This window comes from Oncorhynchus masou, chromosome 30 (genome assembly GCF_036934945.1).
Source record: "Oncorhynchus masou masou isolate Uvic2021 chromosome 30, UVic_Omas_1.1, whole genome shotgun sequence".
NCBI lineage: Eukaryota > Metazoa > Chordata > Actinopteri > Salmoniformes > Salmonidae > Oncorhynchus > Oncorhynchus masou.
Genome location: NC_088241.1, coordinates 47,312,897 through 47,334,115, shown reverse-complemented (window position 1 = coordinate 47,334,115; position 21,219 = coordinate 47,312,897). Strand labels below are relative to the sequence as shown.

The 21,219-nt window shown below is 40.1% G+C and overlaps 1 protein-coding gene across 4 annotated transcripts in view; it reads right to left on the bottom strand.

The window, feature by feature from the left end:
* Positions 1–21,219, bottom strand: part of LOC135522679 (phospholipid phosphatase-related protein type 5-like) — a 107,949-nt gene that overhangs the window by 22,112 nt on the left and 64,618 nt on the right. For all 4 annotated transcript variants that reach the window (XM_064949171.1, XM_064949174.1, XM_064949173.1 and 1 more), the window contains one exon: positions 7,396–7,646. In XM_064949171.1, the coding sequence (XP_064805243.1) occupies positions 7,396–7,646 (251 nt within the window). The remainder of the gene's footprint in view (positions 1–7,395; positions 7,647–21,219) is intronic.

Genomic DNA, 21,219 nt, shown 5'->3' with positions numbered 1-21,219 from the left:
GAAACCAAAATGGAACTTTTTGGCAACAATGCAAAATGTTATGTTTGGCGTAAAAGCAACACATCTCATCACCCTGACACACCATCCCCACTGTCAAACATGGTGGTGGCAGCATCATGGTTTGGGCCTGCTTTTCTTCAGCAGGGACAGGGAAGATGGTTAAAATTGATGGGAAGATGGATGGAGCCAAATACAGGACCATTCTGGAAGAAAACCTGATGGAGTCTGCAAAAGACCTGAGACTGGGACGGAGATTTGTCTTCCAACAAGACAATGATCCAAAACATAAAGCAAAATCTACAATGGAATGGTTCAAAAATAAACATATCTAGGTGTTAGAATGGCCAAGTCAAAGTCCAGACCTGAATCCAATCGAGAATCTGTGGAAAGAACTGAAAACTGCTGTTCACAAATGCTCTCCATCCAACCTCACTGAGTTCGAGCTGTTTTGCAAGGAGGAATGGGAAAAAATTTCAGTCTCTCGATGTGCAAAACTGATAGAGACATACCCCAAGCGACTTACAGCTGTAATCCCAGCAAAAGGTGGCGCTACAAAGTATTAACTTAAGGGGGCTGAATAATTTTGCACGCCCAATTTTTCAGTTTTTGAATTGTTAAAAAAGTTTGAAATATCCAATAAATGTCATTCCACTTCATGATTGTGTCCCACTTGTTGTTGATTCTTCACAAAAAAATACAGTTTTAAATCTTTATGTTTGAAGCCTGAAATGTGGCAAAAGGTCGCAAAGTTCAAGGGGGCCGAATACTTTCGCAAGGCACTGTAGCTAGCTAGCTAAACATTATACAATGGGTGGGTCTAATCCTGGATGCTGATTGGTTAAAACTGCATTCCAGCCTGTGTCTATTCCACAAGTTACCACTGGCTAAAGCTATGATGTTGAAATGCATATTTACTCTGTTCCATCTCACTGCGCAATCCACTGCCTCATCAGCCCAGCCAGGCAATTTATGAACTTGATCACCACTATAAAAAGGCATCTAGACATTATCTCCCATTTCTTTTAGACTAGCATTTGGTTTTTCAATAGCGGAGATTTGTATAAACCTTGCTGTTTGTCTCTTCGACATTTGCAACATTTCAATATTGAAATTCGATCTCAAGCTGTCCTATAGTAATGAACGTGCCGGGAGTACGGATGAGAAAGACAGGCATACAGCTTTTTTCAGCCAGTCGAAATCATGAATCAGCTGGCATCATTTTTATGGATCTATACAAAGAAATGTCAATAGCGAACAGGTAAAATGAAATGAATTGCAGCTTCAGTTTTAAGTGATTATGTTTGCTGTGTTGTTGGCGAGCTCCTCCGAACAACAGTGTCCTGATGAGAGAGCATAATTGCACATCATTAGCTCATTGTTATGGATGTATCCAAATAAAATAGCTTAAACAAACACAAATGCAGCTACTTTGCTGTTATTCTGGCTGCATTGTGACTGTAAGTTATCCGTAGTTGGCTAGCTAGCAAGGGATAAAATCGTTGCCAGCCAGTATGTCAATAGAACATTTAGAACGAACGACTGGGTCGCGTCCATAGATACAGAACAAAAAAACCTAATGATTGCGTTGCATCTCTGGCAACGGAACCGATAGAACGAACAACCAGCCGGCTTTGGTTTTCCTTTGATTTGTGTCGGGATTTTGTGGAAGGATGAAATAGTATTAATAATTTCATCAAAATAATATTTTGACAATCATTATTTGAATATGTTGGTAACCCATTGTACTAAAGTGAAATTGCCCTCGAAGCTGGTGTTTGGAGGATATATTGGCACAGGTGTTGTTAGGCCTGACATATTCCCAACTCATAATGTTATTACCCTGCATGAATCTGCTGGTAGCGAAAGCTAACCAACTAGCTGGGTTCAATGTTAGCTAGCTAGCTAACATTAGGCTATAACTAGCAATGCAAATGGCTGCCCTTAGTTTGAAGATGTAATCCGGAGACAGGTGTTTTCTTTTTTAGACTCCCCCCGCATTACTTGAAATTAATAAAAATTGAGTCAATACGTTTTCAACCCCTTTGTTATGGAAAGCCTAAATAAGTTCAGGAGTAAAAACATGCTTAACAAGTCACATAATAGGTTGCATGGACTCACGCTGTGTGCAACAAGTGTTTAACATGATTTTTAAATGACTACCCCATCTCTGTACCCCACACATACAATTATCTGCAAGGTCCCTCAGTCGAGCAGTGAAATCCAAGCACAGATTCAACCACAAAGATCAGGGAGGTTTTCAAATGGTTCGCAAAGAAAGGCACCTATTGGTTGATGGCAAAAAAAGAAGCAGACAATCAATATTCCTTTGAGCATGGTACAGTTATTAATGACACTTTGGATGGTGTATCAATACGCCCAATCACTACAAATATATAGGTGCCCTTCCTAAGTCAGTTTCCGGAGAGGAAGGATACCGCTCAGGGATTTCGAGTTTAATGGCTGTGATAGGAGAACACTGAGGATGGATTAACAACATTGTAGTTCGTCCACAATACTAACATACAGTGGTTCCTCCTTTAAAAGTAGCAGTGTACTGCGGCGCAGCTTGCATGGTGCCGCAGAATTCTATGGCACGTTATTTAAGTGTGAAGCACTGGTACCATTACAGTTTTTCTCAGTCGCTTTGGTGCATTTTACACATCATCACTAACATGTGCAAAATAATAAGTGCATTTCTCAAAAAAATTTGTACAGACTGCAATATACAATACATATGTTTCTACAGCTAGTCAGTCACTAAAAATCCATAGTACATCTTTCAAAAGTAAATATTCATGCCAATGATCATGCCAGTGTCATCAGAATGATAAGTCATTGAGTCATTGTTCACGAACAAGGTCGTCAAAATGTTTAGGCATGTTGTCAATGTAACTGTGTACTTTGACAGTATTACCTGATGTAAACTTAGGCTACAGTTTGGATGACAGTTACTGTATTGAAAATGCACAAGACTGCACTTCTATGGCATATATCAATTTCAACAGTACTATTTACATATTACTGTATGTGGGTTATTGATTGAAAGAGACTGGACAACCCAAGGGGCACAAAGGAAAAAAAACTAAATTAGAAAGACACACAGGAAACCACCCCTAAGGCACAACTTTGCCCGCAGCACTGTTGTGCTGTCTCTACACATCCAGACGTTCCTGTCTGTCGGCCCACATATTCTCATCCACATCACACCGGATATTTTCCCTTCCAATGCAACGTGGAAAGAATTTTTTGGAATGCCTTATCCCATCCTCTGCAGGCGTCTACTGTGATGTCCTCACATGCTGCATCCATTGCAGCCAGCAGGGTCATCTGTGTGTGTGGCCGACGATCGTACACCTTCCACCTCCATGCTGAAAATAACTGCTCAATTGGGTTAAGGAATGGTGAATAAGGTGGGAGGAATTCTATGAGCATCCTCGGGTGGGTCACAAACCATTGCCTTATGATGTTTGATCAATGGAAACTCACATTATCACAAATGACCACATACTTTGGCAAATCCCCTCTAAGCAGACCCCTCTCATCATCAGGGATGAGAGCCCTGTAGAGAGTCTCTAAAAAGTTGAGTAGATGCTGGGTGTTGTATCGCCCTATAAGGGGGATATGGGTTAGGACACCATGCTCCGAAATAGCAGCACACATGGCGATATTTCCTCCCCGTTGGCCTGGCAAATCCACAGTAGCTCTGTGACCGATGATATTCCGACCCCACCTTCTGCATTTGGTCAGATTGAAGCCAGCCTCATCCACGTATACAAAGTTGTGAGAGGGTTCACTTGATTCCAACTCCATTATACGCTATATCCCAGAACACACAGTTGAATTTGTTTTGGTAAAGAAGAGTGACATGAAATGTACATATATTGCATGTTCCTTCCACAGCAATGGATATGTGTGCAGTTTATGCTTACTGTACTATGTATCACTATAAAATGTTGCTGTACAGTAGTTACATAGATATATGTTTTACCTGTACATACTGGTACCGTAGCTCCTTAACTCTGTCCTCATTCCTTTGGAATGGTACACGGTACAGCTGTTTCACACTCATCTGGTTTCTATGCAGCACCCTGTCGATGGTTGAGATGCTAACCGTATGGATGTTTTCAAAGACATCGTTGTCTTCTATAATGGTCCTTTGTATTTCCCTGAGTCTCATGGCATTGTTTACTCGGACCATGGTGCAGATAGCCTCCTCCTGTTGAGGTGTGAAAAGGCGTCCTCTGCCACCGGTTTGAGGTAATCTTGCAGTCCTATGTGGGGAAATGCAGTGATGCATCGCACACTTTCTCATAGACAAAAACTATGCGAACACACATTTTACTGTAAAACATACAGGTGGGTGCATGTAAGGTGCAGTATGTATCTGTATAGAGTATATTTCTGTATGCTGTGAAATACAACTGGACTACTGTAATATGAAGCATTGTAGGAAGTATACAGTATACTGCTTATATACAGTAACAGTGCACTGTACATTGGTGGACATACCTGTTCTCTCTTCAAAATGTTTGAACTATTGAGGACACGGTTGATCTCCCAATATTCGGCTGCACCCTTCGACCCGTCTCAGCCATTGTAAGGCCATGATTGACAACATGGTCTACAATAGTGGCCCTTATGTCATCAGATATGCGGTTATGTCCTCTTCTGCTAGTTGTCAGTTGTCGGTGATCAGGCCTACCACCATCATGTCATCAGCAAAGTTGATGATGATGTTAGTGTTGTGCGTGGCCAGTACAGGAGGCGGCTAAGCACAAACCCCTGAGGGGTCCCCGTGTTGATGGTCAGTGTGGTGGATGTGTTGTTGCCTGCCTTCACCGCATGGGGGCAGCCCGTCAGGAAGCCCAGGATCCAATTGCACAGGGAGGTGTTCAGTCCCAGGGTCATGAGCTGAGTCGTCGTAATAGTTTCGGACGCTACAGACATTTATGTGAGAAGACCAATTTTTGGGATGTCTCGTGGTCTGACAAGCACCACTCTAGCTCTGCCACCGTTCACCACAGATGCGGAAGGGCATTATCAGTGGATGCGGTGGATTGAGATGCTAAAAAACATATCACTAGTGTAAACAATGTCAAATTGTCCTCTTTTTAGTTGATAAAGTCATCCCAAATGTAATCAGCTGTTTTTAAGAATGTCACTGTAATCCTAATTTTAAGACAATGTAATCAAGGCTGATTACAGTTACTTCATTTTAGTAATCGGATCACTGTCACGCCCTGACCTTAGTTCCTTTTTATGTCTCTATTTTGGTTTGGTCGGGGCGTGAGTTGGGGTGGGCATTCTATGTTGTTTTTCTATGTGTTTGGCCTGGTATGGTTCCCAATCAGAGGCAGCTGTCTTTCGTTGTCTCTGATTGAGAACTATACTTAGGTAGCCTGTTCCCACCTGGTGTTTCTGGGTAGTTGTTTCCTGTTTTGTGTTGTGTCACCTTTCAGGACTGTTTCGATTTTCGTTGTTTCACTTTGTTAGTTTGTATTTCGTGTTCAGTTATATTTAATTACATGGACACTTACCACGCTGCGTTTAGATCCGATCTTTCCTGTTCCTCAGATGAAGAAGATTGTTACAATACAACCAATCCAAAATGAAATCGAGAATCGGCTTTCTATTTCGCAACAAAGCCTCCCTCACTCACTTACCCTAGTAAAACTGACCATCCTACCAATCCTCGGCTTCTGCGATGTCATCAACACAATATAGCTTCCAATACTCTACTCAGCAAACTGGATGCAGTCTATCACAGTGCCTTATACCACCCACCACTGCGACCTGTATGCTCTAGCCGGCTGGCCCTCGCTACATATTTGTCGCCAGACCCTCTGGCTCAAGGTCAACTATAAGTCTTTGCTAGGTAAAGCTCCACCTTATCTCAGCTCACTGGTCACGATAACAACACCCACCCGTAGCACGCGCTCCAGCAGGTATATCTCACTGGTCTTCCCCAAAGCCAACACCCACTTTGGCCGCCTTTCCTTCCAGTTCTCTGCTGCCAGTGACTGGAATGAATTGCAAAAATCGCTGAAGCTGGAGGCTTATATTTCCCTCACTAATTTTAAATATCAGCTATCAGAGTAGCTAACCGATCGCTGCAGGTGTACATAGTCCATCTGTAAACAGCCCACCCAATCTACCTACCTCTTCCCCATATTGTTTTTATTAACCTTTCTGCTCTTTTGCACACCAATATCTCTACTTGCACATCACCATCTGCTCATTTACCACTCCATGTTAATCTGCTAAATTGTAATTACTTCGCTACTATGGCCTATTTATTGCCTACCTCCTCACTCCATTTGAACACACTGTATATAGACTATTTTTTTCTATTGTGTTATTGACTGTACGCCTGTTTATTCCATGTGTAACTATGTGTTGTTGTTTGTGTCGCACTGCTTTGCTTTATCTTGGCCAGGTCACAGTTGTAAATGAGAACTTGTTCTCAACTAGCCTACCTGGTTAAATAAAGGTGAAATAAATAAAAAATTAAAAAATAACATAAAAAACATGATCCCTGTTAAATGTAATCCATTACTACCCAACCCTGAACATATAATATAGCTCGGTATTAGTGTTATTTATTTTATATCGTCTTTTTTGCTCATCTTTATCAAGGGTGGCAATGATTTTGGAGGTGACTGTACATACTCCTCCAGCAGAACTCAGAGACTAGGAGAAATCCATCTATACGCATATCAGCAGCCAGAAAAAAAGACAGAACTGTTCAGAGACTTGGAGATGTCCATTTTTATGTAAATCTACCAGCCAGATAAAAAGCAAAGCTTCAGACCAAAACAATATAGAGAAAGTTGTTCTACATACTGTGTGGGTGATGGAACAAATTTGATTGACAAAAGTGAAATATCAAATGTGAAATCTTCAAACAATTCAAACATCTTACCAGCAGACGCTCTTCGACCAATGAAAGGCTGCGACTCGAAATCAGAGTCCAAAACGAAAAACAACATTTTGAGACATGACAGCCTAGACCAATCTGGCAATTGATGAACAGATTATACAGGTTTAGAGACTACCAGGAGATATTTTGCAGTGTTCTTCGCATCTAGTCTGACTCATAGCCATCAAAGAACACCAGCCCACCCAAGACCGGCATCTATTGGGCCTACTCACTAAATCCACTTCAATCATTAAGATGTTCAAAAGCCTGTCCCTCACAGAATCTTGGAATTACCCTTTCACACCTAGATGTCCCAGCGATGTCTATACAGTTCTGAAAGCCTGCTTTGTATTACTATTACTACTATATAATCCTAATATGTATTCCATAGTTATTACATGTAATTAGTGAGGAGTTGTAACAGGGACTCACTCACTCTCTCAACATGTATCTTTGGTACATAGGTTCCTACTCACCGCAAGATAGAGAGCTGCGTAGACGCTGAGAGCAGCCTCTTTGGAGGGGAAGGTTTTACGTGCACGCAGGATATCCTCCTGGTTCCCGGTGCAGGCCTCTTGGTGGCTGATGTAGCGGAGGGCGTGCTGGCAGCCCAGGGCCGTGAAGTTGGGCTTACACACCGTCAGGAAGTGGGGGGACAGGTTGCCCGTCACCACCTGGCCCGCGTTTACAAAGATGTCCACAGTGAACAGCCCGAACGTGTACACTCCTGGAGAGAGAGCGAGATATACCTGTTAGGGGCTGAACATGTACACTCCTGGAGAGAGAGAGAGAGAGAGAGAGATACCTGTTAGAGGCTGAAAATGTACATTCCTGGAGAGAGAGAGACACCTGTTAGATGCTTAACGTGTATACTCCTAGAGAGAGGGGGCCTAGATTCTGTTTATCAGTTATCATAATGTGTGGATAGATTGATGAAGTCTGCACAGGAAAGGAGGTCTAAAAGGACACTCATCACACATTATTGAAGGCACACTGAAAGGCAGAAAGATATACACTACCGTTCAAAAGTTTGGGGTCACTTAGAAATGTCCTTGTTTTTGAAAGAAAAGCAATTTTTTCCCTGAGTTTTAATGGAGACGCCTCTTCACTGTTGACGTTGAGACTGGTGTTTTGCGGGTACTATTTAATGAAGCTGCCAATTGAGGACCTGTGAAGTGGCTGTTTCTCAAACTAGACACTCTAATGTACTTGTCCTCTTGCTCAGTTGTGCACCAGGGCCTCCCACTCCTCTTTCTATTCTGGTTAGGGCCAGTTTGCGCTGTTCTGTGAAGGGAGTAGTACACAGCATTGTACGAGATCTTCAGTTTCTTGGAAATTTCTCGCATGGAATAGCCTTCATTTCTTAGAACAAGAATAGACTGACGAGTTTCAGAAAAAGTCCTTTGTTTTTGGCCATTTTGAGCCGTTAATCGAACCCACAAATGCTGATGCTCCAGATACTCAACTCGTTTAAAGGCCAGTTTTATTGCTTCTTTAATCAGGACAACAGTTTTCAGCTGTGCTACCATAATTCTAATGATCAATTCGCCTTTTAAAATGATAAACTTGGATTATCTAACACAACGTGCCATTGGAACACAGGATTAATGGTTGCTGATAATGGGCATCTGTACGCCTATGTAGATATTCCATAAAAAATCTGCCGTTTCCAGCTACAAAAGTCATTTATAACATTAACAATGTCTACACTGTATTTCAGATACATGTTATGTTATTTTAATGGACAAAAAAATGTGCTTTTCTTTCAAAAACAAGGACATTTCTAAGTGACCCCAAACTTTTGAACGGTGCTGTATATAAATATATATATATATATATATATATATATATATATATATATATATATATATATAGAGAGAGAGAGAGAGAGAGAGAGCGATTGAGCGATAACAATGGGTAATGTGCCCTCAGAGCGTAGAGTTTGCACTAATGAAAAATACAAGTACTCATCTGAGAGAAAGAGACAACGAGAGAGAGGCACAGAGACACAAAAACAGATAGGGAAAGATGTATCTTCAAACAGAGGGGGGGGGTAACAAGTGAGGAAGAGTGAGGAATAGCTTTCCCCACACTCAATCAGTAATGAAACACTGTTTTACTTGTGGAGAGAGATATTTAAATAAAAGGAGACACAGATGGTTAAATAACATGCTGTAATGAAAGTGACCTTTCTTATATTTTGAGACACCCCTGCGTGATTCCAAATGTTGTAAATATTACATTATGTCTGAAAGTTGGAGTAGAAATTACTAGTCTCTTCTCACAGATGCAAATTCCTAGCACGCTAGCAACAACCCTGTGTGCCAAACATAAGCAAACCGACATTCTCCTCACGACAGAGCTTTGTTCCTAGAATTGTGTGAGGATGCATAAAGCAGTGTGATGCTCAAACACACAGGAGTAACATCAGATCCCTTAATAAAATGATATCCTCAAAGCACATCTCCCAGCTGAACCTACCAACACACACACACACACACACACACACACACACACACACACACACACACACACACACACACACACACACACACACACACACACACACACACACACACACACCCACACACACACACAACGGAAATGTGTCACAGAGCCAAAAGACATGTGGAGACTCCACTGCCCATGACTATTGCTCTTAAACCAACATAGGCAGAGTACGTGTGTCATAGGGCTCTCCAAAGGAGAGGAGAGCCTTATAGCTCTGTCTTTCACTGAAAATCTCCACAAACAAGCCCTTGCTAGACACACAGCCAGAGACAAAGCCGGCAGGAGGACGCACTATTTGCTGCAGCAACAATGGGGAGCTTTTGCAATCACTGTCAAGACTCTGTGTTTTGGCATCTTAATGTGTCTTTCAGTTTTGAAACCCACTTAGCTGGAAGAGCAGAGAGGCAGGTCTTCGTTATTGTTGAGAGTGTCATTCTGTTTTTTCTCTGTCATATTCCAGTCACGTCAGTCTCTTCTTCTTTCCTCTTTCTTAAAGGGAATGAGGGAGCTGAGATGAGAGGAGATGCTGACAGACACATTTATACTTCAATCAGATGTATTGTTTCAACAGTGACTCACTAGATGAGCATTTGGCAGAGGATTTTAGAAGACATTAGCCTGACATTGTCCCACTTAGCAGCAAAAAAATAAGCAGGGTTGACTGTCCATGGAAATGGCTACGTTTGGCGTTTGGTTTGATGACAGAAATACGTAGCTAGCGAAACTAATTCCTTAGCTGGCACCGTAGACGGGGCGGAAATCGTACTCTTATTAAGCAGATAAATGAAATTCAATTTGCACAGTTCAATAAAAAAGGAAAAACGTCAAAGGCTTTATCTTTTCAGTGTCATTGATCCCATTTCTTGTCATCAGTGTGTGTGTGGTCGGTGGGAGGTGAATAGGAATTCTGGGTGGGTAAAGGCTGTGTAGCCTTGAAAACTTTCATGCTGACTGAGGTTTCACTGCATCAGACTGCAGCAATAGGACAGGCTCTGGAATTTGATCAAAGGTGCAGGTGCAATGGCTCACTGACTGTCTCACACAGCATAAGCACGCACGCACACACACACTCATGCACGCACGCACGCACATACACACACACACACGTACACTATTGTTCAAAAGTTTGGGATCACTTAGAAATGTCCTTGTTTTTGAAAGAAAGAAATAACATCAAGTTGATCAGAAATACAGTGTAGACATTGTTAATGTTGTAAATGACTATTGTAGCTGAAAACAGCAGTTTTTTTATGGTATAACTATATAGGTGTACAGAGGCCCATTATCAGCAACCATCACTACTGTGTTCCAACGGCATGTTGTGTTAGATAATCCAAGTTTATCATTTTAAAAGGCTAATTGATCATTAGAAAACACTGTTGCAATTATGTTAGCACAGCTGAAAACTGTTGTCCTGATTAAAGAAGCAATAAAACTGGCCAACTTTATAAAAAGTTGAGTATCTGGAGCATCAGCAGTTGTGGGTTCTATTACACGCTCAAAATGGCCCGAAACCAAGGACTTTCTTCTGAAAGGCTATTCTTGTTCTGATTTCCATGCGAGAAATTGCCAAGAAACTGAAGATCTCGTACAACGCTGTGTACTACTCTCTTCACAGAACAGCACAAACTGGCTCTAACCAGAATAGAAAGAGTGGGAGGCCCCGGTGCATAACTGAGCAAGAGGACAAGTACATTAGGTGCGGCAGGTAGCCTAGTGGTTAGAGCGTTGGACTAGTAACCGCAAGGTTGCAAGATTGAATCCCTGAGCCGACAAGGTAAAAATTTGTCGTTCTGCCCCTGAACAAGGCAGTTAACCCCCCAAGGCCGTCATTGAAAATAAGAATTTGTTCTTAACTGAGTTGCCTAGTAAAATAACAAACCAATTTTTTTTAGTGTCTAGTTTGAGAAACAGATACCTCACAAGAACTCAACTGAAAGCTTCATTAAATAGTACACGCAAAATACCAGTCTCAACGTCAACAGTGAAGAGGCGACTCCAGGATGCTGGCCTTCTAGAATAAGTTGAAAAGAAAAAGCCATATCTCAGACTGACCAATAAAAATAAAAGATTAAGATGGGCAAAAGAACAAAGATACTGGACAGAGGAACTCTGCCTAGAAGACCAGTCGCCTCTTCACTGTTGATGTTGAGACTGGTGTTTTGCGGGTACTATTTAATGAAGCTGCCAGTTGAGGACTTGTTAGGAATTATTCCGAGACTGACTGTTTAAAGATGATTATATAGAGCTTGGCTGTGATATAAACCTGCACAGGCTCTAAAGACCACTATTGCCTACCCCTGGAGACCGTTAGTAGTATAGTAATATTTATTGGGATCCACAAGGCAGCGGCTACTCTTCCTGGGGTCCAAATAGGAAACAAAACAACAAATAAAACACATAATATACCTTTTTTTTATCACTTTGGTACTATTTCCACAAGTATGTGGTAAAATGTCACAACTCTTAATACAAAACTCAAAACAGATCATCAAAAAGGATGTTTTTCAACATGTTTTGCACATTTTCAATTGACTAGGTACAACACACAAAACCACACTTTTTCACTAAACCTAATCAGCATTTCATCTAGAAATACCTTTCATATAAAGTAGTTTCACTGATTCTCTTCTCATTAAATACATTTGACCATCACTTAATCCAATTGCACTTAATTCTTAATCACTTAACCGTTTGGTAAACCTATAGATTTTAAACTGGCTTGTCTACTATATACAGATGATTTTGAGAACTAAAGAAATAAAAGGTGTGTTTGTAAAGTATAAACATCTAAATTAAATGTATGATACATGATAACCATACATAATGAAACCTCATTTTTGCTAACTGATTTCACATAGTGGTAACCACAATTGGTCACCACATAAAAGGGGTGTGTGAACACCTGCCATTTCTTTCAACACAGAGAAGGATAGACAGCAAGGGAGGGGAAGAAATCAAAGAACTGGTGGACAAGGGGCCTGTCACAGAGGTGGGCATGGGCCCCGTCAAAGAGGTCAAAGAGGAGGCCATGGGCCTCGTCAAAGAGGTGGGCATGGGCCCCGTCAAAGAGGTCAAAGAGGAGGCCATGGGCCTCGTCAAAGAGGTCAAAGAGGTGGGCATGGGCCCATCAAAGAGGTCAAAGAGGAGGCCATGGGCCTCGACAAAGAGGTCAAAGAGGTGGGCATGGGCCTGTCAAAGAGGTCAAAGAGGAGGCCATGGGCCTCGTCAAAGAGGTGGGCATGGGCCCGTCAAAGAGGTCAAAGAGGTGGGCATGGTCCCCGTCAAAGAGGTGGGCATGGGCCCCGTCAAAGAGTTCAAAGAGGTGGGCATGGGCCCCGTCAAAGAGGTGGGCTTGGGTCCCGTCAAACAGGTGGACATCAGAGAGAGGGGGGCAGATGGCAGGGAACTGTTGTGTCTAATGAAGTCCGGGCCATCGTCGTTGACCATGTGGTAAACAGAGGCCTTACCATGGCAGAGGCTGCCAGATCACCCCAATCTGAAAAGATCAACTGTCAATTCGATCATGATAATATTGACAGTATACTCTGTTCTACCCTCAGAATTGACAGAAGACCACATGGTGATGGCCGTGGCATGTGCTGACCGACCAGTAGGAGTGGGCAGTGGTGCAATGGTGAGGGCCAGGAATGACATATGGCTGTCCAAAACAAAGCAGGCTATTGAGGAGAACGATGACATCTTTGCCAATGTGGCTTCCATCAGCCTACCAACAATCGCCCGCCTTTTGAAGAGACACCTGGTGCCTTTTGAGAGAAACGGCGACCAGGTGAAACAACTGCAGGCTGAGTATGTTCAGGTACAGCACTTTATACAGTATTACTGTTACTATTTGATGCATATGCTACTTTTGTACTATCACAAGTATATAAAAACATTAATATAAGATTTACATAAGTATTCAGACCATTTTTCTCAGTACTTTGTTGAAGCACCTTTGGCAGCGATTACAGCCTCAAGTTGAAAATCCTACAATGTGATTTTCTGGATTTTTTTTTCTAATTTTGTCTGTCATAGTTGAAGTGTACCTATGATGAAAATTACAGGCCTCTCTCATCTTTTTAAGTGGGAGAACTTGCACAATTGGTGGCTGACTAAATACTTTTTTGCCCCACTGTATAGATAAATACATATTGTTTTATAATATATTTTCCTGTATTATTTCCCGCACACCCTACCACCCCTAATTGGAGTAAACTAATAAACAATAACACTTAGGCTTCTACTTCCAGCTTATACATACTATATACATTTTATGGACACAACCTATTTTACAATAGTTATATTTAGTTTGTTTTCAGACCTGGCCTTCCTCTATTTCTGATGTCCATCCAGTTTGATTTATATTTTCCATATTTTTTAACTGTGCTATTTCACAAAAGTTGTGAACCTATATACATTTTAAAGACACAGTATATTTTACATTTGTTATCTTGTTGTTATTAGTCCCACCCTTCAGCTCCATTCAACCCCTCCCGTTTATCTCTTAACACCATCCATAATAGATTTCTATTTGCCATATATTTTTCAAACATGCTGTGTTGCTTCACAAAAGTTCTGAACCTTTCTATTCTCATAGTTTATACAGATTGTAAATTAAAGAAAACATTTTTCGATAAAAGTATTATTATATTATTGATCGATTGACTATGACTTTTCAAATCTCCCAGTATTGCTATCTGTAGCGTTAGCTCCAGGTAAATGTTGTATTTCTTCAGCCATTCCTGGACCTGTGACCAAAAAACAAGCTACACATGGACAGTACCAAAATGGTTGCAAGAATTTAGTATAACAATTTAAATTGAAAAATTCTAAGTTTTGAATGTGGCATCATTTTGTGTGTCAATTCATAAACCATGTGCCATGGACTTGGTACATCAAAAATCTATTCTCAACTATTTTGCAATCTATATGGCACTGCTGTCAATTATTTGGTCCTTAAATGAAACTGGTATATATTTTTATGTAGCACAATTTCCTTTAATGCAATTTAGGTCTTTAAGACAGACAAGTTCCTTACTTTTCCCCCCTTCCACTTGCCTCTCATTTTTGCGGAAATGCTGCAATTAGTTGGTTGCAATTTTGGGTAGAGCAGACATTTTCATATTTGAATTATGTGCAAGTGTGACATAACTCTACTAGTCCTATTTATGATATAATTTACAAAGATTAAACTTTTTTTATTTTTTTATTATGTTTGAATTTAACCACAATATTTGTTATATTATTTATTCTGTCTTTTCTAGTGGATTAAACTGAAATTGCAACCAACTTTCTATGGCTTCTTTAAAAATAACGGTATTTTGGAGATAATTTTCAAATAACCGAAAGTGCGCGATTGTAATCTGAAAAAGGCCATTCTTGAACATGACAATCTCACTAATTTGCTAGAGAACCAGTTCGGATTTAAGTATAACATTTGTATGACTGACTGCTTTAATGAGAGGTCTAATGCTTAAATATTTAATCATTTCTGCCATCCAAATTCATATTCATTATATAAATAGGCCCTTTTAATTTTGTCTGACTTGCCATTCCAAATAAAATATAATATTTTTGCTCATTTAATTTAAGGCCGCTAGGTATAGGCAAAACTATAAGCAAATAGGTCAACTGTGATAAAACTAAAGAGTCAATCAGTGTTTTTTCTACAAATAGAGAGGTATTTTTCTTTCCATGGTAGCAAAATCTTATCAATTTTTGCTAACTTTCTATTAAAATGTATTGGAGTGAAATCATTTCTTTCTTTTGGGACATGTATACCGAATATGTCCACATCCCCGTCAGATTATGTTATTGGTAAACTACACGGTAATGTAAAAGCTGTATTTTTAGAGAATCCAATACGTAATATAGTACACTTATCATAATTTGGTTTTAATGCAGAGAGGTTAGAAAAAGTATCTAGATCCTCTACGAGGCTGTGGAGGGATTCTAATTCTGGTTTTAAAAGAAAACATCAATCATCAGCGCACAATGACACCTTTGTTTTTAAGCCATGGATTTCTAATCCCTTAATGTTATTATTGGATCTGATTTTAACAGCTAACATTTTGATGGCAATAATAAATATATATGCCGATAGTGGACAACCTTGTTTTACTCCTCTTGACAGTTTAAAACTTTCTGATATGTAGCCATTATTTATTATGTTACACCGAGGGTTATTATACATAACTTTAACCCGTTTTATAAGAGATTCCCCAAAATTGAAATATTCCAGGCATTTATATGTATAAACTTGTCGTACTTTATCAAAGGCCTTTTCAAAGTCAGATTTGAATACCAGGCCTGGTTTCCCAGAACTTTCAGTGTTTTATTGTCTACACTTGTCTTATATTATGTCTAATGTGCATTATGTCCATGTAAAAAACCTGCCTGATTAGGATGAATAATATCCAACAATAACTTTTTAATTCTATGCGCTAAGCATTTAGCTAGACTTTTTGCATCACAACACTGAAGTGTAAGAAGCCTCCAATTTTTTTATGGATTGGATCTTTATATTTACCACTTGGATCCTGTTTCAGTAATAACTCATGTTGAGTATACCATTTATATAGGAGTGGTTAAAACATGCTAATAACAGTCCTCTGAGTATATCAAAATAAAGTTTGGTATACCTCCACTGGTATGCAATCCAGCCCTGGATTTTTCCCTGACTTAAAGGCTTTAATTGCATCAAGAATTTCCTCCTGTGTAATTTGGCCTTCACATGAGTCTTTCTGTACCGATGTTAATTTTATATTATGATTGTATGAAAAAATGCATACAATCAGCTATGGTTACTGTAGATAGAGGAGACTGAAACAAAAACATATGCTTAAAGTACTTTACTTCCTCTTTCAACATATCGTTTGGTATATCATGGGTGACTTCATCATTTGTAACAAGTTTCAGTAAATTATTTTTGGTAGCATTTCTATGTTGAATATTAAAAAAGAATGGTGCATTTTTCCCCATATTACTCTGAGCCTCTGTGGTACAGTTTTTATTGCTATCTATCTGTACTGTTAGTGCATTTCCTTTGGTAATATGGACTATTTTGACCTAAATTGCTTTTGTTTTATAGATGAGTACTGATTGCATGGCCTCTAAAGGCACATTTAAAAGTGTGCCATACAATAATGGGATCTGCTATACCTATGTCATGTCGGAAAAAGTCAGTTATAATTTCTTCTGTCCTAGTTAAAAACAATTTATAATCCAGTAGGCTTAGATTACACTTCCAATATCCTTGCCCACCTGGAAATTCTGTAAGAGAAATATGTATGCCAATTATGTGATGGTCCGACCGCATTCTGTCCCCTACCAACATTCTTTTTTTAACTTTTGGTGCCAGAGAGAATAACATAAGAAAGTAATCAAGCTTGATTGAGCCTCCACCATGTACAGTGGGGCAAAAAAGTATTTAGTCAGCCACCAATTGTGCAAGTTCTCCCACTTAAGAAGATGAGAGAGGCCTGTAATTTTCATCATAGGTATACTTCAACTGTGACAGACAAAATGAGAAAAAAATCCAGAAAATCACATTGTAGGATTTTTAATGAATTTATTTGCAAATTATGGTGGAAAATAAGTATTTGGTCAATAACAAAAGTGTATCTCAATACTTTGTTATATACCCTTTGTTGGCAATGACAGAGGTCAAACATTTTCTGTAAATCTTCACAAGGTTTTCACACACTGTTGCTGGTATTTCGAGGGAGATTATCAGTGGTCTTGTATGTCTTCTATTTCCTAATAATTGCTCCCACAGTTGATTTCTTCAAACCAAGCTGCTTACCTATTACAGATTCAGTCTTCCCAGCCTAGTGCAGGTCTACAATTTTGTTTCTGGTGTCCTTTGACAGCTCTTTGGTCTTGGCCATAGTGAAGTTTGGAGTGTGACTGTTTGAGGTTGTGAACAGGTGTCTTTTATACTGATAACAAGTTCAAACAGGTGGCAGTAATACAGGTAACGAGTGGAGGACAGAGGAGCCTCTTAAAGAAGAAGTTACATGTCTGTGAGAGCCAGAAATCTTGCTTGTTTGTAGGTGACCAAATACTTATTTTCCACCATAATTTGCAAATAAATTCATAAAAAATCCTACAATGTGATTGTTTTTCTCATTTTGTCTGTCATAGTTAAAGTGTACCTAGGATGAAAATTACAGGCTTCTCTCATCTGTTTAAGTGGGAGGACTTGCACAATTGGTGGCTGACTAAATACTTTTTTGCCCCACTGTAGCTATAACATGATATTTGCATTGCTACTATTCAAACCTCCAATTTTCCCCATTATTCTACCTGCCCTCCCCATCCCGCGTTGGGCTGTCATCCCAGTGACCGGCAGACCACCCCTGACCCCCTGGATCCCATGGCCCTCAAGAGACCAGGACCCATATACAAACTGCTTATCTTAACTTCCATAAATAACAACAAATATTTGTAATAGTGTAGTTAGTTTCAATCCCTTTCCCCCACAAACAGCCATAAACTCAGATGCTCAACAGTATCCCAGAGCCCAAATCAAGAAAGGCCTTGATTTACGAATGCATATACAGTTGCAGCTGTATGAGAAGGCATGTAAAATTTAGCAAAAATGGGGAGATTTTATTAAAATTGTCAGGTACCCTGAAACACACGTGGTCCCCCGTTGTGACCATATTCCCAAGCATCTCTGAGCAGTCAGACCTTTGATGATTTTGTGCCACGAGGGCCACAATAACATGCCCCCTCTCAGAATGTCAGAGTGTGACCCCCTCCCCATGGGTTACTGCAGCTAGTGTTGCCAGCACTGCCTAGGTGGGGGCACCCCACCAGAATCTCCACCGGCTAGATACAAGGTCGTCAAGGTTCTCATTGGCAGTTTTGAGAATTTCCTTGTATATTATGCTCTCCCATCAGGGGGCTTTGGCTTCACAGGACCAACCCTGCCAGGCAGGCTCAGAATCTTGATGGGGCAGTGCTGCTTTAGTTGGTCTCTGACCACATTCATCTTTTTCATTTGGCTGCGTATAGGCTACTTACAGTAGGCCCATAAGACAGATAAGGACTTCTCCTTAGTGTAGGGGTCTCTCAGGTGGGTGTCCAGGGTACTGTACAGGGTTGGGGACCATTCCATCATGATAGGACAGTAAATAAATATATATTAACATTTTATTTTAAAATTTATATTCCATATCTGCACAAAACTGAAAGCTCTCTCTCATAACCCCTGCTCACAAACACACATGGGCTCTGCAACCCCTATCATTTTTCACTCACTTAACTCCACACTTTTACAACAAAAAAAAAACACCCCGCCTTCCATCACAATAAATGCGCACATACCCACATACTCTGTCTTCTATGTCCTCTGTGTTTTATTTCTTCCATGTTGATTGAGTACTTTTGTGTCCCAGTTCCTTATTTAGTTAATTATCTTTTCTTCTAATGCTGTCTTATCAATTTATAAAATACTATAAATGGAAAGTCTAAAACAAATTATTTTCCAACATTACCTATCTGGAATGGTATAGTGCAGTTGTAGTTTATTTCCTTAACAATTGTTTTATTTTATTGCTTTTCTATATATATTTTTTATTACAATCCCTACCATGGATAGTATTGGGTGTTCCATTATTTGACTCCTCTATGGGAACATTGTAATATTTAGAATAGCCATGGGTAGTCTTTGTGTCTCTGAACATTTGGTTGTCAATATACAGTTTATCGACTACGAGAGGTACACATTTCCCTTTGAATCTATTTTCCTTGAAGATTGGATACAGAACTTTGCGCAGTTCTGCAATTTCCTTCGGGAACTGATCATTCAAGCCTATTTTCGTGCAAGTCTTTTACCCAGGTTTTTAACCATTATTTTATCTTTAAAGAAAACCAATTTGCCAACGATTGGGCGTTCATACCTCTGCCCTCTCTAACCTGAAACGGTGTACACGTTCCAGTTTGATTTTGTCGACAGCTTCGTGTGGGATCTGAAAGCGCTGTAAGGAGGAACTCCCTAACTACACCCTCAGAAACTTCTCGTTCCTTCTCTTGGATACCAGTAAGTACCACTTTTTCTCTCATGGATCTAGTCTTTATGTCAAGTAAGGCTTCTCTCAGAAAGAAGTTCTCCTTTTTAAGTTCATTAACATCGGTTTCAATCTTATTGACTGCCTCTTTTACTGTAGCTTGTTTGTATCTTTCTCCAATGTCGCAGCTTTTTCATCACTCATCTCGAGGCTTGGCTTCAACTCCTTTATATCCTTACTGACTAATTCAAGGAAGAAAGTTATGACCCATCAGTTTGTGAAGTGCTAATATTTAGTCTAACTTACTGATATTGAATATTTAGTTTTTATCTTGAGGTGATCTACACTGCTGTGTTCAGTCCGCCATCTTTTTCCCCCCAAACATAATTTGCTTCTTCTTGCATTGTTTGCTATTGGATTAACTGGTAGTTAAAATGACTAATTATTTTGTTTGGTGATTAAACCAATGTTCTCATTACATTTCACAATAAACATATACTTTGAATCAACGATTGTGTGGTGAGAGATGTTTACGATCCAAATGAATGCACAATGACAGGTTTTGTTGGAAAGTGTGACCAGTTTGGAGTTCTGTACTAAGAGTTGTGAAAATGTATCACATGTTCCTGCTCGCACAAGCCAAGGCTCGTGCAAGGCCACCCACCTTCATGATACAACACATAATAGAGTGTAAATTACAAAATATATCAAAATGGCTGTATCTTCACAGTCCCTTTGTGTTGTTAGGTGTTTTTTGAATCAGGTTTTTAGCTTGGGTTACCTGGGGTGGCAAAGAGTTCCATATATTCATGGCTCTATTTAAAACTGTGCGACTCCCAGCCTGTGTTCTGGTTCTGGGGCCTGTGAAGAGATCATTTCCTGCATGTCTTGTGTGGTACAGATGAGTGTCTGAACTGTGTGCCAACTGCTTGAACATCAACACCTCGCACAAAGACCAATACTGATGCAGTGAGAAATAATACGTTGGATTTCTCCAAACAGAAGTGGCTTATTTGTGAAGTTATTATATGCACTACAAAGTCTTCCTTTGTGTAACAGTATGTCTTAAGGAGTTCGCTAACAAGTGCACATCAACGCTCCACTTTGATCCTTCAAAACTGGGTGAGACAACAACAGCAGTGTCTCTCCAGGCTGCCTTTCATCTCGCTGGGCATTTATACTCCTAACACCCCTCCATCTAGCTTCCAATAGAAGGGTGCACGCTAAATAGCTTATCCTTTCACAATCAAGGTTCATGAGAGGGTGGAGAAATGCAAAGACTTCAAATCAGGTGAAAAAGTAAGATTAAGAGTTAAGAACGAGCTTGTTGTCATGACCTTCAGGCATGTTCAAAATGGATTTTCCCACAGAGCATTGCAAAGTGAGTCATTATCATTGGAACTCTAAATAAAACAGAGAGATGGGATGGAAGACGGCAGGTCGTGAGATGACTAGTGAGATGACTCGCACACACACATACACACACGCACCCACACACACACCTGTGTTTCTCATATCTCTATAATATGAACTGACTAAACAAATCATGGACAGGGTAGAGATGAGAAAAGAGACAGAATCTAAGAGCAGTCAATCAGAAAGTAATCTTCCACAGCACGATAGCTATAGTACATGAGATAAAACAATGTTATATTTCCGTGATACAGTACCTCTATCTTACATTTGTAAGTACATGTAATCTCTTTGTAAAACATGCACTGGGCTGGAGAAGTGCACCATCATGCTCTGCAGACAGGTGTCTTTGACCTG